Genomic DNA, 21,239 nt, shown 5'->3' on the forward strand with positions numbered 1-21,239 from the left:
CAAAGCGAACTGTACCTTGACGCCAAATTCATTGTATTTTCAAAGTGGATCGACCCCGGCTCATAAACCCTCGTTTTGTTTTTAATAAAACGCCAAAACCAAACATGCGCACGTTAGAAGTCTTCAACTATTTTCTCCAAAAACACGCCGGATCTACGCATCCTCGCGAATCTCGCCCCAGTAATGCAATTAGCAATATTCATATTACGTTCACGTCCTTGCTTCCACACAGTTCCTTATCTGAGTTGCCTCGCGTTCCTTTTTTTCTATTTTTCTCTTGTCTGCAGCTCTCTAGCAATGAGAAGGATTCTCCGAAGCTCGTCAACCTACTTCCATTCCCGCTTTTCCCATCAGGTTCTTATCTGTTCGCGGACAAAAAAATTTGTCGTTTAGTGTAAAGCTCCTCTGTGATTGAGAGCTTCAACGGCGCATTTTACTTGTTTCATTTTAATACTCTAGAATCTCTTTTTTCCTAGTTAGCGTTCGTTTCTGATTCCAAGCATATGCGGCAATTTACGCATTTACGGCCATTTCTCTGCTTGGGGTGTACTATCTGCAGATTCGCCGCCATATTGTTTAAAGTTTCAGTTTAACTTCTTGAGCTACTAAATCTAAAATATTGCCATGTCTTTCAAAAGTCTTGGAAAATTGTAGTTTTGTGTAGCATTTAAAGAAGAAAGATTTGTAAGTATGCTTTATGGTAGATTTTCAAACTATGATGCAGCAAGTTCGTTGTCATATTTACTGCCACTTCAGTTCATGTTTAGGAAACGATTAATAAAGAATTTATGGGTATAGACGGCATAGATAGTTTCGCATGCTTTGTGCTGGAGGATTTTAATTCAATCGGAAGAAGTCGGATTTAAAGATGGATCTTTAAAAGGAAATCCTCTGGAACCAATGTGGATAATCCTCTATGTTGGTGGAACAGACATTTTCTCATTTTATCCCCTCTATTCCATTAATGGGAGAAGTAATATATTGGATTGCTTGGTTTAAGAGTTTATATTTATTTGTATCTCAGTGCTTATGTATGGTTGTTTTTTCTTCTTTGTTTTAATGGACCAATGAATAAAATACCGAGTGTTAAAGCAAACTCCAAGTCCTTGATTTTTCATGTCTTTTCAGAAACATCAATGTCACATCTGTTGCAGTCCCCTTATAGCCAAAAACTCATGGCATCAAAATTAGAGACCTGGCCAGTGTTCTACTTTGTAATTTTTTTTTTAATTTGGTGATTATATATCTTAGAATGATTTTTTTGTTTCTAACCCTCAGATTTCATTTGGAACTCAATCTGTTGTAAGATGGCATCTTCTGCCCATCCTAATTATTTCTGTCATGATACGAGAACCTTTGCTGCCTGCAACTTCTTGCCAACAATTAAGGAGCAGGTGATACAGAGCATCTTTAGGCATAATATGAATCCAGATAAGCAGAGGCTATGGTCAAATCGAAAAACCACAATGATATCTTTGAATTCAAGTTTGCAAAGAAAATGTGGTCTCTGGAGTACTGGAGCATCAAGCCCCTTATCTTGCAGGAGGGGAAAGGGTATTTTTCTCTGTGCATATGATGCGGGAATTTGTGATTCTGAGGTATCTTCTTATTCTTTTTAATTCCTTGCTACTCCAGTGTCGTGGAGATGTTAGATGCCAAATGATGAATAACTTAAGATGTATATGATTTGTGAACAGTGTAGACTTTATATTTTTCATTTCCTCTCTCTCAGCCACCTCTTTTTGCTGTTGTTTTTCTTCCCTTTTTTTCCTGGAAATGAAAATGTAAGGGATTAAGAAAAGTAATACTGTTTTTGTTTTGTAAAAAGAAAACAAAAGAGGTGAACACAAAATAAATAAATAAAAGAGGCGAACACATAAAAGTGTCTAAAGATCTGTTTTTTCTTACCTTCTTATCATTTTTTTTTTGTTTCATTTATTATGAAATTGTCTGGATCAACAGTCATGAAACAAAAAATAAAGTAGCTAAATTCACTACTGAATTTTTACACCATGTCTGTTACCTAATTTTAATCATTTTTGTTGATCTAATGAGAGAATATTTTGGAACTTTCACAGGAGGTGGATAACCTATCCTTTTCAGAGAAAGTGCTAGTAAATGCTCTGAAGCACTGGAAGCAAGTAAAGATCATTGCTTTATCTGGTTTACTTACTTTTGCAATTTGGGCTGTCCCTCCAGCTGATGCAATTGATGCCCTCAAGACATGTACGTGCCTATTGAAGGAATGCAGGTAACTTAGTTCAATTAATTCTATTGATGTTCCTATTTGATTGCTATTGCCTACTTTGTGCTCATGATTAATTTTGATGATTCAGCTTCAAAAGGAGGATACATTTATGTTTAGATCTCAATTGTAGGACATTTTTCTTGTTGAACCTTCTTGAGCTCTCGTATTTGTCATTTGGAAACTTTGAATATTCATAAATGCTTCTTCCTTGTCTTCTGTCTTGTATAATTTCTGGTTGTACCTATTTGTCCTGTCCTATGTGTTGCCTTCTCCTGATTGCTTTGGAAGTGCATGCTTCAGAACTTTCTGTAATTTATGAATTCTAAGTGATCATTTTCTATATCTTTGTGGTTTAGGCCTTTGGTTAATGGTCACACAGGGAGATTTGTAGTGTGAGATCTTAGGTTTAAGTCTCATTTGGGTATGGAGTTTAACAATTAAAAAAATATCTATATCTTTCAAAAAAAATATATATATCTTAATCCAGCTCCACTCATCACTTTCGAGTCACCATGTATTTGACTGCAGCTTAAAATTTTCTCTAGATTAATAGATAACAATTATTTTGGTTCAGTCTATTATACCATGGATTTTTATTCCCAGGGTAGAACTTGCCAAGTGCATTGCAAACCCATCTTGTGCCGCTAATGTTGCATGTCTGCAGACATGTAACAATCGATCTGATGAAACTGAATGCCAGGTTGGTTGAAGAAAGCCTCATATATTTTATTTTTAAGACCTGCCTGATTTTAGTTGGGGAGACTTATTGTGATTGCTCCATTTCTTGGTCTTCTTGCATTGCAGATTAAATGTGGGGATCTCTTTGAGAACAGTGTTGTTGATGAATTCAATGAATGTGCAGTCTCAAGCAAGAAATGTGTCCCTCAAAAGTCTGATGTTGGGGAATTTCCAATACCAGATGCTTCTGCACTGGTTAAAAGTTTCAACATGGCAGACTTCAATGGGAAATGGTACATAACAAGTGGACTAAATCCTACCTTTGATACATTTGGTTGTCAATTGCATGAGTTTCATGTGGAGTCCAACAAACTGGTGGGGAACTTATCATGGCGGATACGAACTCCTGATAGTGGATTTTTCACCCGATCAACTGTGCAGAAGTTTGTTCAAGATTCATCTCAGCCTGGAATTCTGTACAATCATGGCAATGAATACCTCCACTACCAAGATGACTGGTCTTCTCTCTCATCCCTGTTTCTTGTCTTAAGTTGCTTGTTTTATTGGCAAATCACCTGCACCATGTGTCGTAAACATGATTTAGTAGAAAGATGACCAGAAGATGCTTATCTTAGGAGAACCATCTGTTTCATTCTTCTTGCGTTGTGTCAAAATAATGCCAATTCAGTAACCTTGTGAATTGATGTATGGGATGAAAATGTGCTGTCTGTTTCTCAATCCACAAATTAGACTGCTAGAATAGTTGAAGGAACGGTATATGAAGCGCATGGGTCCTAAATCCAGGCAAGACAACTAAAGTAATCATTGAAGCTGGGCGTCTTCTTTATTAAGATTTCTCAGCGGAGAAGAATAACTGTTGCATTGTTATTTAGATATGTCTGCACTAAGCCTTAGAGTTAAGCTCACAAGGTCCTTATCTGCAGGTATATTCTATCATCAAAGATAGAGAACAAATCAGATGATTACATATTTGTTTATTATAGAGGAAGGAATGATGCATGGGATGGATATGGCGGTGCAGTTGTGTATACCAGAAGTGCAGTGCTACCTGAAAGCATAGTCCCAGAGCTAAAACAAGCCACAAAGAGCATTGGTCGTGACTTCAACAAATTTATCAAGACTGATAATACATGTGGACCAGAACCTCCTCTTGTAGAGAGGCTGGAAAAGACCGTGGAAGAAGGTGAAAGGACCATTGTAAGGGAGGTTGAAGAAATAGAAGCAGAAGTTGAGAAAGTGGGGAAGACTGAAGTGACTCTGTTTCAGAGGTTGTCCGAAGGGTTTAAGGAACTAATGACAGATGAACAGAACTTTGTGAGAGACTTGAGCAAGGAAGAGATGGAGCTTCTAGAGGGACTCAAAATGGAGGCAGCAGAGGTAGAGAAATTATTTGGACGGACTTTGCCTTTGAGGAAGCTCAGATAAATGGATTCTCTCTCTCTCTCCCTCTCCGGTTGGATAGCGTGATTCTTAAGTAATTACTTTTTGTTTCCATTATTCTTGAAATTCATATTTTGTTGTCCAAATGCACTGTAGTAACCAAGTTTTTGTAAATGTTTTATTTTACTAAGACGTTTCTGTAAAATTGCAAAATGACACCTTGGAATGTCCACTAGTTTTCAAAAATTTTATTATAGGAAAGGCTCAATAGGCCTTGTGTGTTATGTAAACTGTTTGAGATCAAAGACCAACCTACTCTTACAATGAAGAACATCTCTGCGGAATCCTAATTATAAAAACTCAAATGACTGCCAAATTGTGGTTGGTATCGGTTAAACGGGTTTAATTTAGTTGAATCTTGATCGGGTCAATATGATATAGTAATTAAACGGTAAAACCAATAAATTAGAAAAGGATAAAGACAGATTTGGACTACACAATAACAAGGAAGTGCGTGTTGACCTGTGTAAAGTTTCGATCATTGAACCATTGAACTTGCTTTCAATCGGCCTATTTGATTTGATTCTGGTATTTTTGTTGAATTCAACGAATTGACCACATATTGTCACTTGATCGGTTTCACATTGTTACTATTAGGGTTTGATGATCATCATCAAAGAGAAGGATCTTGAGTTACAACCCCAGAGAAGTTAGAGAAAATCACGTGTAAGTGGTGTGCGATTTCTTTTGTAAACTATTTCATCTTTATAGTAGATTACTGTACCTTTAGGCAAACTTGTATAAATCTTGTTGTCTTTATTCTTGTGCTTGTTTTTTCTTCTTCTGCGATTATTATTATTACTCTCATTAGTTTAGAATTATGACATCTAATTCCTAACAAGTGACACCAGGGATTGGGTGTCTAAGTAATTGGATTAGACTTCTCGAATGTAACGGTCTAACGGATATTGTTACATAAAATTAATTACACAAGCTAGAATTATTTTCCCCTACCAAGGAAATAGTTCCACATGGGCATACAGTGTTGTCATCCCTTGGCCTTTCAAAAGCCTTCTGGGAAGCGGATAGAGCAGAAACCACTGATTAGGGCCAGGTGCTATCATTTATTAGAACTAAAATGAGATTATTTTTTACAACACATAAGATTCAAGCCTAGTCCATCTAAAATGACTAGTCCATCTAAGAAACCTATTACCCAACTAATAAACTCAAGATGTTTGTACTCACTAATCAATGTAAGACTATTCCTTAACACTCCCCCTCTCGTGTAGATCATCTTTTATAGCTCTACAAGTAGATAATTTAAGAATAGGCAGTTTAAGTGTAAACCCTTTTTTGTGACTCTACAAGTGGATAGTTTTAGGTGTAAACCCTCTTTTGTAGCTCTACAAGTAGATAGTTTTTAGGTGTAGGTTCACATATGAGTATCTGATACTATGTTAAATTGGGTCCAAGGCCCTATCTCAAACTAATAAATTCAAGATCTTTGTAGTCAATAATCAATGTAAGACTATTCATTAAAACAATTTCAATGTAACTGGCCCTGTAATTATTTCGGTTTCTTTGTTTTTGAATTTAAGATAGGACAATAAAGAATAACACAAAAATGTTTGGAATAAGGTAAGGAAACATTTATCCCACCAAGCCTCCTGGCGTTGGTGATATAAAGAGGCACACAGACACACAAAAGAATGCGCTTTGAAGAAACTTCTTTATATAAGAACAGCCTCCGTATCTATTTACAGGCTTGTATCTCAAGGTCTCCCTTACACACAACCATCATTTTCTGCTCTTCCAAAAGCAGCAATACCACTGAAAAGAAACAAAAAATAGATACATTAGAGAATAAAGTTGAGAAGTTTTGAGACCACATCCACCTTTCCGTTCTCAGGAAGCAGCGAATGGAGTTACAAAACAATAAAATATGAAAGAATCGAAGGCTTAGATATCAGAACCATCCAAAACAAAAAATGTGGAAGCCAACCACCACTACATTGGTTTAGAGGCAATAGGGGCACAAGGCATGAAATCTCTTGGCAACTCAAAATGAATTACGAAAGCCATATTTATGGGGTTTTAAGGGCAGTGCTAGTTTGAACTTTTTTAAGGCTGAAGCAGTGATCTTTTAGGACCTTCAAATTTCAGCAGGCTCGAGAAGATCATAACAAAGTAAAGGATTGGATAACCCACTGTTGATTCAGGATTGTCACGCTCTCTGCTATTTGGATAAGAAGAATCTGTTGGCACTACAGGAACCATTGCTGCTCCCGTCTGCTTCTCCTCTCTCACTTTGTTAAATATGTGGGTGAAACCATCAGCTGATGCAGGATCCTTCTCATCCCAGTCACCAAATTTTGGTACGGCCGCACCTTTCTCGGTCTGCCACATTAAAACTCACATCACACTGTCACTTCAAAGAAGATTTTATAAAATTTGATATTTTAGGATAGGAAACAAAAAATAGATGAAAAAGGCTTTACAGTTTCAACAGATCTGAGTCTGGATCTTCCAGGAGTAGTGGGAGCTAATCCATGGCTACCTTCATGTGATCCTCTTTTGTCCCATGAAGGAGAAGACACTCCACCTCTAGTAGGAGTTTTAGCTTGATAGTGTGGGTGCAAGGGTGACTGTTCTATGCTTCGATCAGACCCCCCACTTATTCTTCCGCCCTTTCTGTGAGAATCACTTGAAGGACGAACAGGAGAATCAGTGGACTTCTTGAACTCACCATCTTCTCTGCTTGAGTGACGCTCATGCTTAGGTCTTGCTGCTGCCGATGAAGCTTGGAGTGGGGGGTCTACGTTGGGTGCACTTGTGCCAGGAATTGCACTACCAGAAGGCTTGTCTTCAGAAAATCTATCTGGGTTCTCCTGAGGATTATTTGGATTGACTAACTTCCCACCGCTTTTACCTTTTCGTGCTTTATCAAAGAAGGTAGTGTAAGGGACATTTTCTTCACTTTCCCAGTTACCGAATGGAGGTACATGAGGTCGTTGCTGTTGATAAATAATCACGAATTTTGTTAGTTATCCAATTACAGCATCTTAGTAAATTGGACATACATATCATCATTGTAGTGGAATAAACATGAATTCTGTTATTAATCCAATAGAAGCATTTCAAAAAGTAGGATAATAAGAGATGAGTGGTACTGGATTTGCAATCAGAAATTGCATTCAGAGAATCATGCCTTCAAAAGGAAGCTAGATATAGAACTTTCATTGAAAATTGTAAGCCAAGTTAACCAATATTTGCACACTATTTATTGCTAACTAATATTATTACTTCTTTCTTTTCCTTTTAAAAACCTAAAAAGGATAAATGCATTAGATCAATAGTGCAGTTTCCAAGCGGATTCCACAGACAGGGGTTCCCTTGATATATAAGATTAGCAAGCAACCACATGGATGAAAAGTATGGTTCAACTTTGTCATACCCTCCAAGGAGCAACATCCACTAGAAAGACCAAGAAAAAAGAAGATGGTTTGAGCACAAAACAGAAAAAAAAAAAAAGGGTCCACCATTCCGAAGCTGGTAACTTTTATATTAATGGTTAACAGATAAAACTGTGACCCACTCATGAACTGGAAAGCAATTCATACAACTGATCCAAAATTTATCAACAAAGGCAGCAATCAAAAAACCTGAATAATACGAAACATATCCTCCACATTTATATTTGCTTCAAAGTTTTTACAAGAAGCTCTATCCAAGATCATTACCTCCTACCATAATACTTGATGGAGAATACAGAATAATAAAAATCTGAACTACTAGAGAGAGAGAAAATGGAGAAGTGCACTAATATCTGAAGTCAGAAGTTCAACATAGAACATACACCACAAGAAGCCCATATTCTAACACCAGAATCTCCTATCTACTATGAAGAAACAACAAAGGATCCAATGTATCCACCATAGAAATAGTAGCCAAAGAACAATGCAAATCCTATATCCCAAACCCCTAATGAAAAACATTTACTAATGCCTGGAAGCTTATGTTCATACTTCTATGGCACAGATGATTTTCTCTATGATATGCTTAAGAAAACACGAGGAACAAAACTGTGATGAGAGTCATGAGACCACCATCCAATGGCATCAATTCCCATCAAAAAGAAAAAAAAGGTCTTCAAAATATGACTTCTACAAATCAAAATATTAAGCATCCACAATATACCTGCAATATAAACATAAGTAGATGACAAAGAAAATAATGACAAGTCAACAGCAAAAAGCCAACTGTGCTCAACCAATAAAACCCAAATTTTAAAATAACCTAACCTTTTTATATGCCAGAAAGACAAAGCGAGAAAAAACCTCAGTCCCTAAAGCTAAAATTTTTAAAGTTCAGCTCCCCAAAACATATATTATGACATTTTAACTCCAAACAAAAATCAAATTTAAGCAAAAGTAGCCCAAATAAAGCAATCTAGAAACACAAGATAAAAGTACAATTGTGAAGTATATTTCCTCTGTGCATACATAGACTGCCAGATACATTTCCCAAATGGAAAAGTAAAATGTCTAGAAAGGTTAACCCATGAACTATGAACAAATTCAGATCAAATCCTAGAAATTCAAATTCTCCTTGTCTTTCTGAGGACCTCACCATTGTTCCACGGCCACTGCCAGATACATTTCCCAAATGGAAAAGTAAAATGTCTAGAAAGGTTAACCCATGAACTATGAACAAATTCAGATCAAATCCTAGAAATTCAAATTCTCCTTGTCTTTCTAAGGACCTCACCCTTGTTCCACGCCCAGTAAATAACATCAACCCAACTGTACTTTTCCATAAAAAACAAAATTTGGAACCCCAAAAACCCAAAATTTCTGGCTGATAGTAAACTGCACAAAAAGAGTTAACAAAGACATAACAAACTCGGAGCAGACTTCAAAACCACTGAAGCAATTCAAATATAAGGTATGTCTCACTAAAAGAAGAAAAGACAACATTTTGATTTGTAAAAGTTGTTCAAACATCCGAACCCAATCCAAACAAATCTCTTGTCAAAACCATGAAAAACCAAACGTTGGAGAACGGTAGCAAATATACAAGACGGACGAGTTTCCTACAAACATCAAAATTCACCTTTTACCTTCCACAGTAAAATAAAAAACAGCTGTCACTAAATCAAACGCCAAAACTCCAATTCTGAGCATATATGGTTCACAGCAGAAGGAATTGAACTTGAAAATCGTCAGCACTTGACAAAACAAGCAAAAGCCATACAAGCTACCAGCGAAAGTGTTTCTTTGTTCACATCAAACCTCCAATTGCAAATAAAAGACCCAAACCACAATTCCCTACTTGTCATCTGAGTGAAAATTCCGAGGAATAAACTAGCAACTAGCAAGCCCATTGTTTGAACCAAGTAAATCAAACAAAAAAAGATGCAGCCGAAACGTCCAAAACTCCTTAACCATGAAATCCACAAACTAATAGATAAACAACAAGACAAAATGAAGTTCCCTGTGGACTTTCTACGAAGCAATGAAACCATAAGTTGTTAATACAAAAATACAAAAACACAAAAAAAACAAAAAAAAAAAAACAAGGAACTCACAGCCATTCAGATCCACTCAGCTCTGACCGACCCAGTTCCAAAAAACTCCTTATTTAGCTTCCTTCTTCTCTTCTTTCCCCTCTATGCAGGCAAACACGAATACCCACCAAAACCCACAAAAAAACTAGATTCAGGAAACTCTGAATACTTTCTGCAAGCCCCTTTTGAAGATCCAAGCATGATTGACATTAAACACAGCAAAATAACCCGTTTCACATTGACCGGCGCCACCGGTAACGTTTGACTTTTCTAAGCAGCTCCCCCATTCTGTAAGTTATACGTACATTATACGCTTTACCATTTGACCGCAGGTGCTCCGCAGCAGCTGAATGGGTTGACGGGTTGAACTGCTGAAGCTCTACGTTCTACGTATGGTATACTCTTCAGTCTTCACCATTTCCATACCACACAGCTGGTTGGTCGGGTCAAGTCGCAGTACGATGCTACGACTAGAAGTAAAATTTACTGTGGTAATATTATCTACGGTAGTACTGGGTGGTTGGGAAAAATGGCGGCCAATGTGATGGTACTAATTCATGGTTACCAGATAGCCTTTTGTTAATTCTGCAAGTTGGTTTCGCTTCTTCAATAATAGTAGGGTTTTGGGGAGCTTGAAGAGTTGTTTTCTGGGACTCTGCTTATTCCTTCTAAGATATAGAGAATGTCTCACTGTCAGCTGTAAAAATTTTTTTTTTTTTTTCAAGAAATTAGGTTTCTCCTACTTTCTAAAAATTGAATGCTGCTAGTGTTTTAACATTCTCTGCCTTCAGGAAAGACAGTGTTTTTAACTTTTCAATTCGATCTCTGAAACTGGTCCAGTTCCAAGGTAAATTGGAACAAAATTTCACCTCCTGCAACTTCCAAATTATTGAACAATAGAACTCTAGTTAAAGATCAGCTTTTCAGGACACTGCAAGGTAACAGTAATGCATTAAATATCGCAAGATAACAAAACATACAGGGTACATATTTGGAAACGAAAAAGAAAAGAAGAAAACCCGTAAGTCTCTTTCATCGCGGTTCTCCTCTGCCGACATCAGGGTGAAGCTCCAACTTGTTTTCGATTCCCCAAATGAACAGCAAGGTGCATGACAGAACGAGCTTTTTTTTTCTATTCGGGATGAATGGCAGTAGCCCTGTCTTCTAAATAAAATAGGTATCCTGAGATCGAAGCAGCTAAACAGAATTATAGTTTAACTAAGACATATAGACAAAGATTAAGATTTTTCTTGATGTCTGCAGAACTGTACCAGGAAAATGTCGCTGTAATCTAGCCTGTAAACTGTCAGAAGCATTTTTTTTTTTTGAGAAACTTGGTTAAAAGATCCGAATCCGGCTAGGGTGGTGGCTCATCAAAAATTAAATCCAAGGCCTACATCACAGGCGACCGAAAGCACGAACAACAGAGAAAAAACGCATATGCAATCAAATGCATTTATTTTTTTAATCAGATGGCCACGAGTCATCTTAAATTAAATTACCCCATTAATACATATAAATTCTTCTTCGCAATGACAAAACACCCGCCATGGAAGTCCAGAAAGATTCGTCCCAGACTTAACAAAGATTGAACTCTTTTTTTTTTTTTTTTTTTTTAATTTAATAACTTCAGAGACAGAAATTCCCTTCGAGTATTATTTAAACTTTAGAAAGCAAGAAATACAATGACCCGTAACAACTACGCGCCTAGGGGAATTTTGATGAAACGCCCCGATCAGAATCATGGACTCAAATCTCCATCCATTACCAGATAAGCAAGAAAGCCGCTGTCACTGGCAGCACAAATTCCTCTCAGTTGTTGGCTGCAGAGTAGATTGTGTTAGGTGCTACGTCTCTGAGTATTTATATCTGCAGCTGGATAGGTAGGAGCCACCGGTTATCCACATTAAGATAATGGTAATTGAATAAAACTTACGTCCGTTATGTGGACTCACAATAGCAAGAAGCTCAACCCCAAATGGAGGTTGAATCCGCATATATTCCAGAAATGTTTGCGGTCACACCGGCTGTCCAAAATGGAGGTTGCATATTTGTCATGTCCATGACGCGCCATCGCATCTCCGGACGAGAACGTATGTGTTTCCGCAGCATATCTGAGACGACGACTTTGGAGAAATCGATATTTGTAATTCATTCAAAGCCAATGTGATACAGGTACTCTGAAATGCGAGAGTTTCCACACGCTGGGACGAGGATTTGCAGGAGGAAGTGTCTTGGGAGAGCTCGGAAATTAAAGGCTTTTGGAGACCGATCCACTCAACGTACCATTCGAAGAGCTCATCGCAGAAGGTGAAGAATTCGTCCCAGTTCTCTTTGCTCGTGAAATCGCCAAGCGTTGCCAGAAGCTCTGCATCTCTCATCTTTTCCGGCATTATTGCTCTGGATCACAGCAGTGAAGCTCGCGAGGGTATCCACTTTTCCGCTTGCGCTACCATGCCATCGGCTCATCGCTACTCCCAATCTAATGTGGTCACTTTGGATGAATATTTAAATTTGTGTATAACCTATTATTATATTTTACATGATCCTTAAATGCTAAACTTTAAAATCTATTAAACCACTGAGCATTTGTTGAATATAACCCTAATCTATGTATTTAACCCATGCTTGTCTTCCATCATTATTGGCAGGCCAGTAGGTGCATCTCCCATCTATCTTCCCACCTAAAAATCATTATTTTAAGCTCCTCCCCCCCCCCCCCCTAAAATCATTTATCGACGCTGAGAAAGACAATAGGAGCAGGAAGACGAAGTTTAATTTTTTTTAAATCAGTATCATAAAAATAATAATTTATATTATTTATTCATTTAATATAGTTATTTTATAATTACTGTATTAAATTAGTAATTTAATAGTCATAATTAAAATATTTAAAAAAAATATTTGATAAATTGTTTTGGTTTAATTATCCCATTGCTATAATTAATTAAACAAATGGTTTTAAATTTTGTAATAATATATTATTAATTAATAATACATAAAATTTATATTGTGTTATTAATAAATATATATATTAATTTTTTTATTATTGTATTAAATTAGTGGTTTTTAATGTTAAAACATATCTTATGTTATTAAAAATAATTTATTTATTTATGATATTAGCTTATGTGTATTTTTTATTTTTATTTATTTATTTTTAACAATTTATTCTAATCACACGTAATTATTGTATTGATTTATAATAAATTATAATTATTAAATAATATAATATAATTTTTCATTAATTAGGATATTAATATATATTAATACTACACGTTAAATCACTTATAAGTGTAGTAATCATGTTTATTTTGGTTAATTATCTGTTTAGGTATATATTCTATTTAAGTATATTATAAAAGGTTACTCACTCCCTTGTTTATATCATACTTTTCATTTTGGGTCATTAATACTGGAATCTGTTTTCTATTGCACTTAAACTCAGCGTAGTCTAACCCCAATTTAATTTAATGGCAAAGCAAAATCGACCTCCCTCCCATTCCAACTTACCTATCATATTTCTTCCTCTTGCAAGACTGAAGATATGAATTGACGGGAGATGGAAAACTTAGATATTGAAGTCTCGTATGCATGAAAGAAAAATGGAAAAAATCCAAACAACTGCTGACTTATAGTTTAATTAATCAAAGGCTGAGCTGGGAATCAAGTTTTACTTGAAAGTACAAAAGGAGTTTACATGATCAAATTTTTGAAGAAATCTTTTGATGATGTAGAGTAAGAAAATCTCAAAATTGATGAATTTTAATGTTCTGTTTAGATGAATGATCGAAATAAAAAATCTCTAGATTTCTTTAATTAGGGAGGGCCAACGTGACTGTACTTACGTTGATTTTCATTATTTAATTGTATTTCCTACTCATTTTCGGTTGCCCTGCGCACCTTCTCCAGGTGATTTCTTCGAAACTGGCTGTACTCGTTCACACTCTTCAACGCACTGTCTCGAAAGTAACGGTGGCTTTTGACAAATTTTGAAGAAAGTGAGATGTGGGTCTGCTGCTTAAGCTGTTAATCCTGCTCGCGTTGTTAGGGTTTTCCCTGTGGCTGTTTTCCGTAAAAAATATAGTTCATGGAGAAAAATTATCTCTTTTTGCAGAGGTTTTAACTCATTAAAGCCATTGATTTTGTGTTTTCCATTTCTAGTTCAAAACTTCAGAATGTGCGCTGTGGAGCTGGAGTCACAGCTCTAATGTGCAATACGAAGTGCGTTTGTATCTAAGAACCATTTTTTTTGACAAATTTCTGGTCGTTTTAGATCGCCACGTTGTTCTCTGTTCCTTCAATTCCTTGTGGTAGGTGGTTCGTAACCCAGCAATCGTTTTGAGTTGCATCTTCTGTAAAACTCCGCTCTGCTCTTCCTACTGTTGACACCCATTTCTAGGCTGTGGCGGGTGTTTCCGGTTTCTACCATGAAATATGTCATTATCTCTGAATGGAACTTTTCTTCTTTTACTCTGACATCTTGTCTGAAAATTGTTTGAACACGAAGTCCGATCCCCTCTTTTCCTGTGCTCCATTCTTTCTAACATCAAGTCTAGCCTCCGATTCTAAGGGAACAAAATATTTTCTTCTGAAAAGATGATTCAATTACTGTTCCTGGTTCTTTTTGCTGAAGGCGCCGTGGCATTTCTTCTCATGGTGAAGATTGGCCTATTGAGGGAGCTTGTGATGAGGGGTTTGGATCAGCTAAAGACGGGCAAGGGCCCTGCCACTGTAAAAACTCTAGCTTGTACCATGTCAGCTATCCTAGCTTCCAGTGTCACCAGCATTTTGAAGATCCAGAACCGAACGGCGAAACTAGGAGCGGTAACACCCATGGATCAGGTGCTTTGGCGAACTCACCTGCTGGAGGCATCATTGATAGGTCTGTTTTTTTGCCTCATATTCTCTTATAGTGTTTTTTTTTTCTTTCGTGTGTGTGTTTTATTTTTCATTTGCAATTCAATTAACAGTTTTACTTGCGATCTCAAATTTATAGCCGCTGTCTGGTTAATGTTAATGGTCACTGGTAAAAAAATCCTCTAGATATTTTTGGGTTTTGCAGTACTCTGCTCATTGAAGTAGCTTAACTCAGGATGTTGCTCTGCTGGCATAGATTGGTTGATGCCCAGGGCTATTAACCTTCTCGATGATACTATAGACACAAGTCATATAAAATTTGAACCAGTTACGATCTTAGTTTTAATAATGACTTCTTTTCACCCAGTTCCAATAACTTTGTGATTTTAGATATTCAGTTGGTCTCTACCGGGTGAAGGTGGACTCCTCTAAGATGGACTTTTCAGAGAGCAAAGTCCATTATTTCTGCATTCAAGTGATTGAAAGTCTGGATCAGTGTGCTGTGGCCTGAATTTAATCTTCCGTCAAAGTTGATAGAGAATTATTGCTTTGGAACAGTTTTGTGGAAATCATGCAGACTGCAGCCTCATAGCTAGTGTTTAGTTTTTATAAACTTTATATGAATTCAATGATAACAGTTACTATGGCAACTGATATATACTGATTACACATGATTTTTTACTTGGGTTTGGCAATAGTTGAAGTTGTCATCAAAATTCCTTAGTCTGAACTTTCTATGAAGCTTCAGTTACCTTGTTCCATTTCATACGGGAGATAGTCTGCAGATTCTTGAGGATATCCATTGGTTCAGAGAAGCATATGTGGAATGTTAAATGGGTGCTTTTGTACCCTTTTTTAAGGAATGACATATACTGTGGCTCTCCGTTTGTCATCATATTAATTTTTCTTAAATAAACAGCTCCACTTTATGAGGGTAAACTAAGTGTACACCTTAAAGAAGCATGGTAGCTAATTAAGTGAAACAATACGATCAACTTCTGTGGTCTGTTGGGACATGTTGGAAAAAAGGAAAAGGTTCTTTTAACACAATATCATTATCTTAGATATGGTAAAGTCATCTTGGCTCAATAGAGGCTATAGTATGTTGCATTTTTTTGGAATCATTGTGAGTTCGTTAGATTTGGAATGACTATTCTTAGCTATACTTTGGGAGAAACAAATAATTACTATTATAAGGTTGATTAAAAGTCTTAATTTTTTAGGAGTTGATTTAATAGGTTTGGTTAATGGTTTCCTGAATGTCATAATAGGGAGTTGTTACAGGACAACTATTGGACCACCCATGCTCAGGCAAGGAATGTTGGGCCAACAAAGAAATAACAATTGCAGAATGAAGGTGGTTGAGTGAGGATGTTGAGATGGATGTGCAGCTAAACTGGGAGAGAAAGTAATATTTTATTTTGAAGAAGGACATAGTAATATGGAAATGAACATTTTAGGGAACTTGTAGGGGCAGCACAAATTGGTGTGGAAACAAGAGAGCTGTTTGAGGTGGTTGGCAGATGTTCAGACGAGGGTTATTGGTAAAATTGTGTGGAGAGTCTTGTTATTTCTACTTGAGAGACTAATAGGAAATAGGTGGAAAGCCGAGATGACCTTGATGGAGTTGGTGAGGAAAGACTTGAAGGTGGAGAGAAGGACATAGCAAGGAGGGAAAAGGTTCATACAATTGAACACCGCAAGACTGGAATAAAATCATGTTGAAACAAAAAGAATATTGTAGGGATGAGTTTTTCATGGAGTCTGAATAGTGTTTATATAAATTTAAATGGTAATGATGAAAGACGCAACTCTGAGACTTTTTTTTTTTTTGAGTAAAAACTCTGAGACTTAGATGATCTTTTTTTATCAGGACCGAATTATGTTATAGCCTATTTATTTTTCTCATGACCAAGAGTAAAAAACAAAATTGTCTATTGCTTCTGGGACATGTCAATGACTTTCTTCCTGAATTGCATCCTCGCAATAAGAAAGTAGGTGGTTCCTTTTTTCTTTTTTGGTTCCATTGTTATTAGCTAGTTATTTGGTCTAGGAGCTTTGACCTGTCTGCTTAGTGTTTTAAATTTTGTGGATCATAGCACATCTGTGTCTGTAGGCTTGTTGATGTTTACAGAGTTGAAGCTATTGCTTTTATTTACTTTTCTTTTGCTAGTATTTTGTAGATATTATTCCTCCTATGTTTTTTTTATAGCATTTATGGTCTCTGTGATTTGTTGAAGTCTCTTATTCGGGGATATAAAATGGAGCACCTTAGCTCTCTACAATGATGTTAAAAGAAAAGAAAAAGAACTAGGTGAAACCTCTGCCGGTCTTCTGGTGAAATCTCCTGTATTTTGAAGTAGGTTAAAGGTCTGTTTTCTTTTTTAGTTATACTGTAGAAAAAAACTTTACATGTCTATTTTGGTGAAATTGTCTAGTCCTTGTAACATCTGGTTAATGGTTCATCTTCTTTTATGAATCTACTACGAAAGCTTCTTGTTATTTTTTTTTTTGGGGTTTGGATTGCTCTTTTATTTGTCTGTCAAACACTTCTTTATGTCTGTAAATTATGTGTTCCCAATACAAACGGTTGTTTGTCTTTTAAGTACATATTGGCAAATTGTCATTCATGCATTATGGACCGTTATGTTGATCTTGGATCATCGTGTTGCTCTTTGCTCCTGTAAACTCTGGGGAGGTCTGTCTTGGTTCAAAGTTTATTCACATAGCAACTACCCATGACCCAAATGAATTATGTATATTCTTACCAACTGTGTTTGCTGGAATTCTAAAGCCTCTTTGATTTTGCACCAACCACATGTTCCACATTGCACCTGTGTTTGTTGGCTTTCACATGTGCTTCCAATAACTCAAAAAGGAGAAAAGCCATTAACAATTAGGTCTTGCAAGTCTTTGGGAAGGCATCAATATACTTTGTACATTCCTAGATAATTGTTCCAATTATCTGTATTGCCATTTGTCTGGATGCTTGATTATCTTATGTCTAGTTGAATAGTATGAGCAACAATCATGATAACAAAGAACAGTTAATATTCTTTCCTTATTTTGTGGATGAAGCTTTTGGCTCGCTGACCTCTCAGGGGCTTTTTGTAGTCATACGGGTGTCTTTAGTTGTTTTGGGTCTTAGGTGTTTCCATCTAACATCTATTCAGCATAAATTACTGTCATCGTTGTGATCATCATCATCATCATCATCATCATCATCACTGTTGTTATCTAAAAGTTGGTGACAAACGATCTTTTCTTTATTTGTTAAATCTAAATACGTAAGAACATGTATGAGAGAGCATCCAAACAGCTTTTATAATGTATTGTTTGTAAATTTACGTAGTATCTCATTATGTGCACATAATGTTACCCAATCTGGAAACCTAATATGATAAAAATAAAGCTCGCTAAAAAAAGAAAAAGTTCCCCAAATTGTAGTTCTAGATCCATTTTACTTGGAAAGCTAGTTAGGCGGCTCTGAGAGAAATTGTCTTTGGTCTAGGTCTGTAGACAACTTATCATTTGGCTGCTGTGAAATAGTTTAACAAATTACGTATATCTACTAAAACTTTTGATATTTTATGACCTCACTTTGTCGTTGTCCATGCAGTGGTTAAATCTGGTTGAACCGTGTTGAGTCGGAACTTGTCATGTCACCAATGTGATGGCTGATTGAGTTTGTACATCATTGAACTACAACATAGATTTTCAGATTACCAAGTGACCTGTCTGCATAACCGGGTTAGCCATAGGATAATTCCTAAATATGAACCTTTTTCACCCAGAAAATATAAACACACTTCTGGCAGAAAAAGGCTAAGATTAAATGGATGATCTTTTTCAGTTTCTGAACGAAACTCCAGCTGTCTTTGCTGCTGCTAGTTGCAGAAAACAGTAAGTCTTGCTGGCTGTCCTCCACTAGCGCTCCTTGTGTTTCAAGCTCCATCAACTAAGCTGTGGACTTTATCTCAGCGTCCCAATTTTTTAACTCCAGCTCAAGATTTAGGTAGAATGTGGAGAAAGTAGATTAGCTTATGTCATGGAGTAAATTGCACCAAGATTTTGTTTAATTTTTTTTTCTTTAGTGTAATTTGCTTAAGAATTTTTGTGTTTAACTTCTGGGAAAGCTGTAGAAGATGTTGAGGTTCAATCAAACTTGAAGGCAAATGCAAGAAGTAAACAACTGATATCTTTTTAAGAGCAGGACAACAAAATGAAAAGTGCCTGCTGCTATCTTTAGTGAGGCAATTTGTCTTTGTTAAAATGTCCTCCTTGTCAATCAGATAAATGCTTGTAGATTGGTTTCACGAGCTGGTCACTCTCGATTAGATTTCCTCTTTTGATGTTGGTGTGGAATGAGAAGAAGCACAAAAAGCCAGTGCTTTCTCATGGTTAACTTTGACATTTTTTCTCAAATTACCCATAGTATTTCATCTTGTAGAAGAATTGCCTAGTTTGCTTTATTATGGTCACTTTTATTTAATCATGTTTCTATTGTCTCTTTCCAATTTATGAGGCAAAGTAGGGTCCATTCAGTCTGTCAGAAACTTTAGTTTTACCTCTAAAAATGAAGCCTCCTGTTTTCTCCTTTGTAAACTATGTATTGTGTCATGACCATATACAAAAGAGGACTTTTAATGGGGACTCTGCTTTGGTTGGCCATATCCACATTGGATGTGCAGGCGAGAAAAGTCATAAAATTTGGAAAAGGGTTCCTGAATAATTGGTGGATGTTGCAGATGTCATTTCCATCTCTGTGGAAATAAGGGATATTTTGATGCCGTTACTTCTGCTATGGAAGAGTAACTTGAACTTCCTTTTGTTGCAGGCTATTCCCTATTCCTTGGATTCATAATTGATCGCATGCACCATTATATGTGCAAATTGATTGGTCTGAGAACAACAGTTGGAGCTTCAAAAGAAGAAAATGAAAAACTTCGGAAAGAGCACTCAAAAATCAAAGACAAGGAAGAAAAAGTGTGCATAGAAATGAAGTTGCTCCAGGAAGAGATATCTACTCTTACAGAAAATTTGAAGAAACTAAAGTTGGAAGCTGAAGAAAAGGAGAAGAGGGCAGCTTCTGCGGAAGTTCATGTTTCTGCACTTCAAAAACAAGCCGAGGATTTACTTCTCGAGTATGACCGTTTGTTAGAGGACAACCAGAATCTTCAGAGTCAGTTTGCCTTCAGGGGTTGAGGGGAGAGGTAGATGCTCCAATCGATCAAAGCCTTTCTTTCTGAGTGAAGACAATTTTGTGCTTTCTTCCTCCTGAGCACATACCAGAGGATGAAACCCCATGATCAGATCTAATTGGGTAATCAGAGGCTTCTTCTGCTATGATTTATCTGCTCCTGAGGGGGTGCAGTTTGGTTCTTCCCATTAATTCTCTTACTCCCCTTCTGCTCCTAGTCTCAATTTGAACTCATTTTTATAATACAGTGTCAAACAACGAAGAGCTCAATCCATGGCGAAACTCCTCATGCCTATTGTAAGCACCAAGGGGCATGGACCCTACCTTATACCCTATGTCACAATCTGCATGAGACTTCTTGAATCTGATTTTAAATAAAAATAAATTAAGAAAGTTTAAAACTACCAAATATGATCCCTTTTTTTTATTTTTTAAAAAGAATAAATTAAATTTTATATTTTTAAATGCAATAATATGACTCTGTCTCTCGTGACGCGGGAGACTGCAGTAACTTTCTCTCGTGACGCCGGAGACTGCACTAGCTTTCTCTCAGTTCACGTGACACACCACGGCTTTATTTGAAAACCCTCCGCAGCCGCGCGTCCTTTTTTTCTCCCTCCATGATTTCCTCGGACGATGTCACGATTTGACGCCGTGAGGTAAGTACAACTCGTCAGTCTTAATTTCTCGCTTGTTTTATATCTACGCCGGGAAGGGAAAGATAAGGATTGTAAGGTTTAAACAAGCAAAAATTGTCGAATCATTCGTGGGAAGAGAAAGTTTAACTAGGAGTTTGAGACGACGAGAAAGCTAATGGGTTGTGTCTAATAATCATCCGCGTTCTGTGGGTTCAAAGTCGGGAAATCGACAGCTTCCAAAAGACCAAATCTGGTATAATTGTTGCAAATTCCAAACGATGAATCTGAGAATGGTGGAGGGCCTTTGAAATTCTCTGCGTCCCAGACTGATCGAGAACCTGAACTCCCAAGTCTAACAGGACGTCCCTGTGAAAACGCTGGTCAAATCGCAGCGCAAGCATAGAGTGGCATGAACTCGTAAATGTTGGACCAAGGAGGCGTCCGGGGGTTTTGTCATGGCGATTGGCGGGGGGAAATGTCGTTGTCCTTGTCGTCGTCCAGAAATAGACGCGAGAGAGAACGGCATCGAGAATCGGGCGTCATCGGGAACCAAGCAAAGCGCCTGCCGAGACCCAGACGAACTCCAGCGACACGAGTACGAGAGTGGGTCCCATTTTAAACACGTGTCATCCGCACAATCCTCAC

The 21,239-nt window shown here is 37.0% G+C and overlaps 3 protein-coding genes across 3 annotated transcripts; 2 read left to right on the forward strand and 1 right to left on the reverse strand.

The window, feature by feature from the left end:
* The first annotated feature begins 312 nt into the window (after positions 1–312).
* On the forward strand, positions 313–4,586 carry LOC137956826 (violaxanthin de-epoxidase, chloroplastic-like). Its single transcript, XM_068804466.1, has 6 exons — positions 313–354; positions 1,279–1,598; positions 2,079–2,251; positions 2,852–2,948; positions 3,053–3,444; positions 3,871–4,586. The coding sequence occupies exons 2-6, from the start codon at positions 1,308–1,310 to the stop codon at positions 4,370–4,372; spliced, it is 1,455 nt and encodes a 484-aa protein (XP_068660567.1). The 5' UTR covers positions 313–354; positions 1,279–1,307; the 3' UTR covers positions 4,373–4,586.
* A 1,259-nt stretch (positions 4,587–5,845) lies between these two features.
* LOC137956836 (RPM1-interacting protein 4-like) lies at positions 5,846–10,066 on the reverse strand. The gene is made up of 4 exons (XM_068804476.1): positions 9,918–10,066; positions 6,829–7,344; positions 6,539–6,727; positions 5,846–6,160 (listed from the first exon to the last, which is right to left on the reverse strand). Exons 1-4 carry the CDS (start codon positions 9,921–9,923, stop codon positions 6,128–6,130), a joined length of 744 nt encoding a protein of 247 aa, XP_068660577.1. The 5' UTR covers positions 9,924–10,066; the 3' UTR covers positions 5,846–6,127.
* Positions 10,067–13,802: 3,736 nt separating this feature from the next.
* Positions 13,803–20,354, forward strand: LOC137956845 (uncharacterized). Its single transcript, XM_068804489.1, has 2 exons — positions 13,803–14,781; positions 19,594–20,354. The coding sequence occupies exons 1-2, from the start codon at positions 14,496–14,498 to the stop codon at positions 19,959–19,961; spliced, it is 654 nt and encodes a 217-aa protein (XP_068660590.1). The 5' UTR covers positions 13,803–14,495; the 3' UTR covers positions 19,962–20,354.
* The last annotated feature ends 885 nt before the right edge of the window (positions 20,355–21,239 follow it).

This window comes from Aristolochia californica, unplaced genomic scaffold (genome assembly GCF_029961685.1).
Source record: "Aristolochia californica isolate CCGP_79_NKW_82.1479 unplaced genomic scaffold, dmAriCali1.0.hap1 SCAF_1, whole genome shotgun sequence".
Classification (NCBI taxonomy): domain Eukaryota; kingdom Viridiplantae; phylum Streptophyta; class Magnoliopsida; order Piperales; family Aristolochiaceae; genus Aristolochia; species Aristolochia californica.

Bases quoted from the DNA above. Each gene is read 5' to 3' on its own strand.
- LOC137956826 (XM_068804466.1), top strand. From the start codon at position 1,308: ATGGCATCTTCTGCCCATCCTAATTATTTCTGTCATGATACGAGAACC. The intron at 2,252-2,851 runs GTAACTTAGTTC...TTTTATTCCCAG, and splicing joins TGCCTATTGAAGGAATGCAG to GGTAGAACTTGCCAAGTGCA. The intron at 3,445-3,870 runs GTCTTCTCTCTC...CCTTATCTGCAG, and splicing joins CTCCACTACCAAGATGACTG to GTATATTCTATCATCAAAGA.
- LOC137956836 (XM_068804476.1), bottom strand. The intron at 6,728-6,828 runs GTAAAGCCTTTT...TTAATGTGGCAG, and splicing joins GACTCAGATCTGTTGAAACT to ACCGAGAAAGGTGCGGCCGT. The intron at 6,161-6,538 runs GTGGGTTATCCA...GTTTCTTTTCAG, and splicing joins GTGACAATCCTGAATCAACA to TGGTATTGCTGCTTTTGGAA.
- LOC137956845 (XM_068804489.1), top strand. From the start codon at position 14,496: ATGATTCAATTACTGTTCCTGGTTCTTTTTGCTGAAGGCGCCGTGGCA. The intron at 14,782-19,593 runs GTCTGTTTTTTT...CTTTTGTTGCAG, and splicing joins GCTGGAGGCATCATTGATAG to GCTATTCCCTATTCCTTGGA.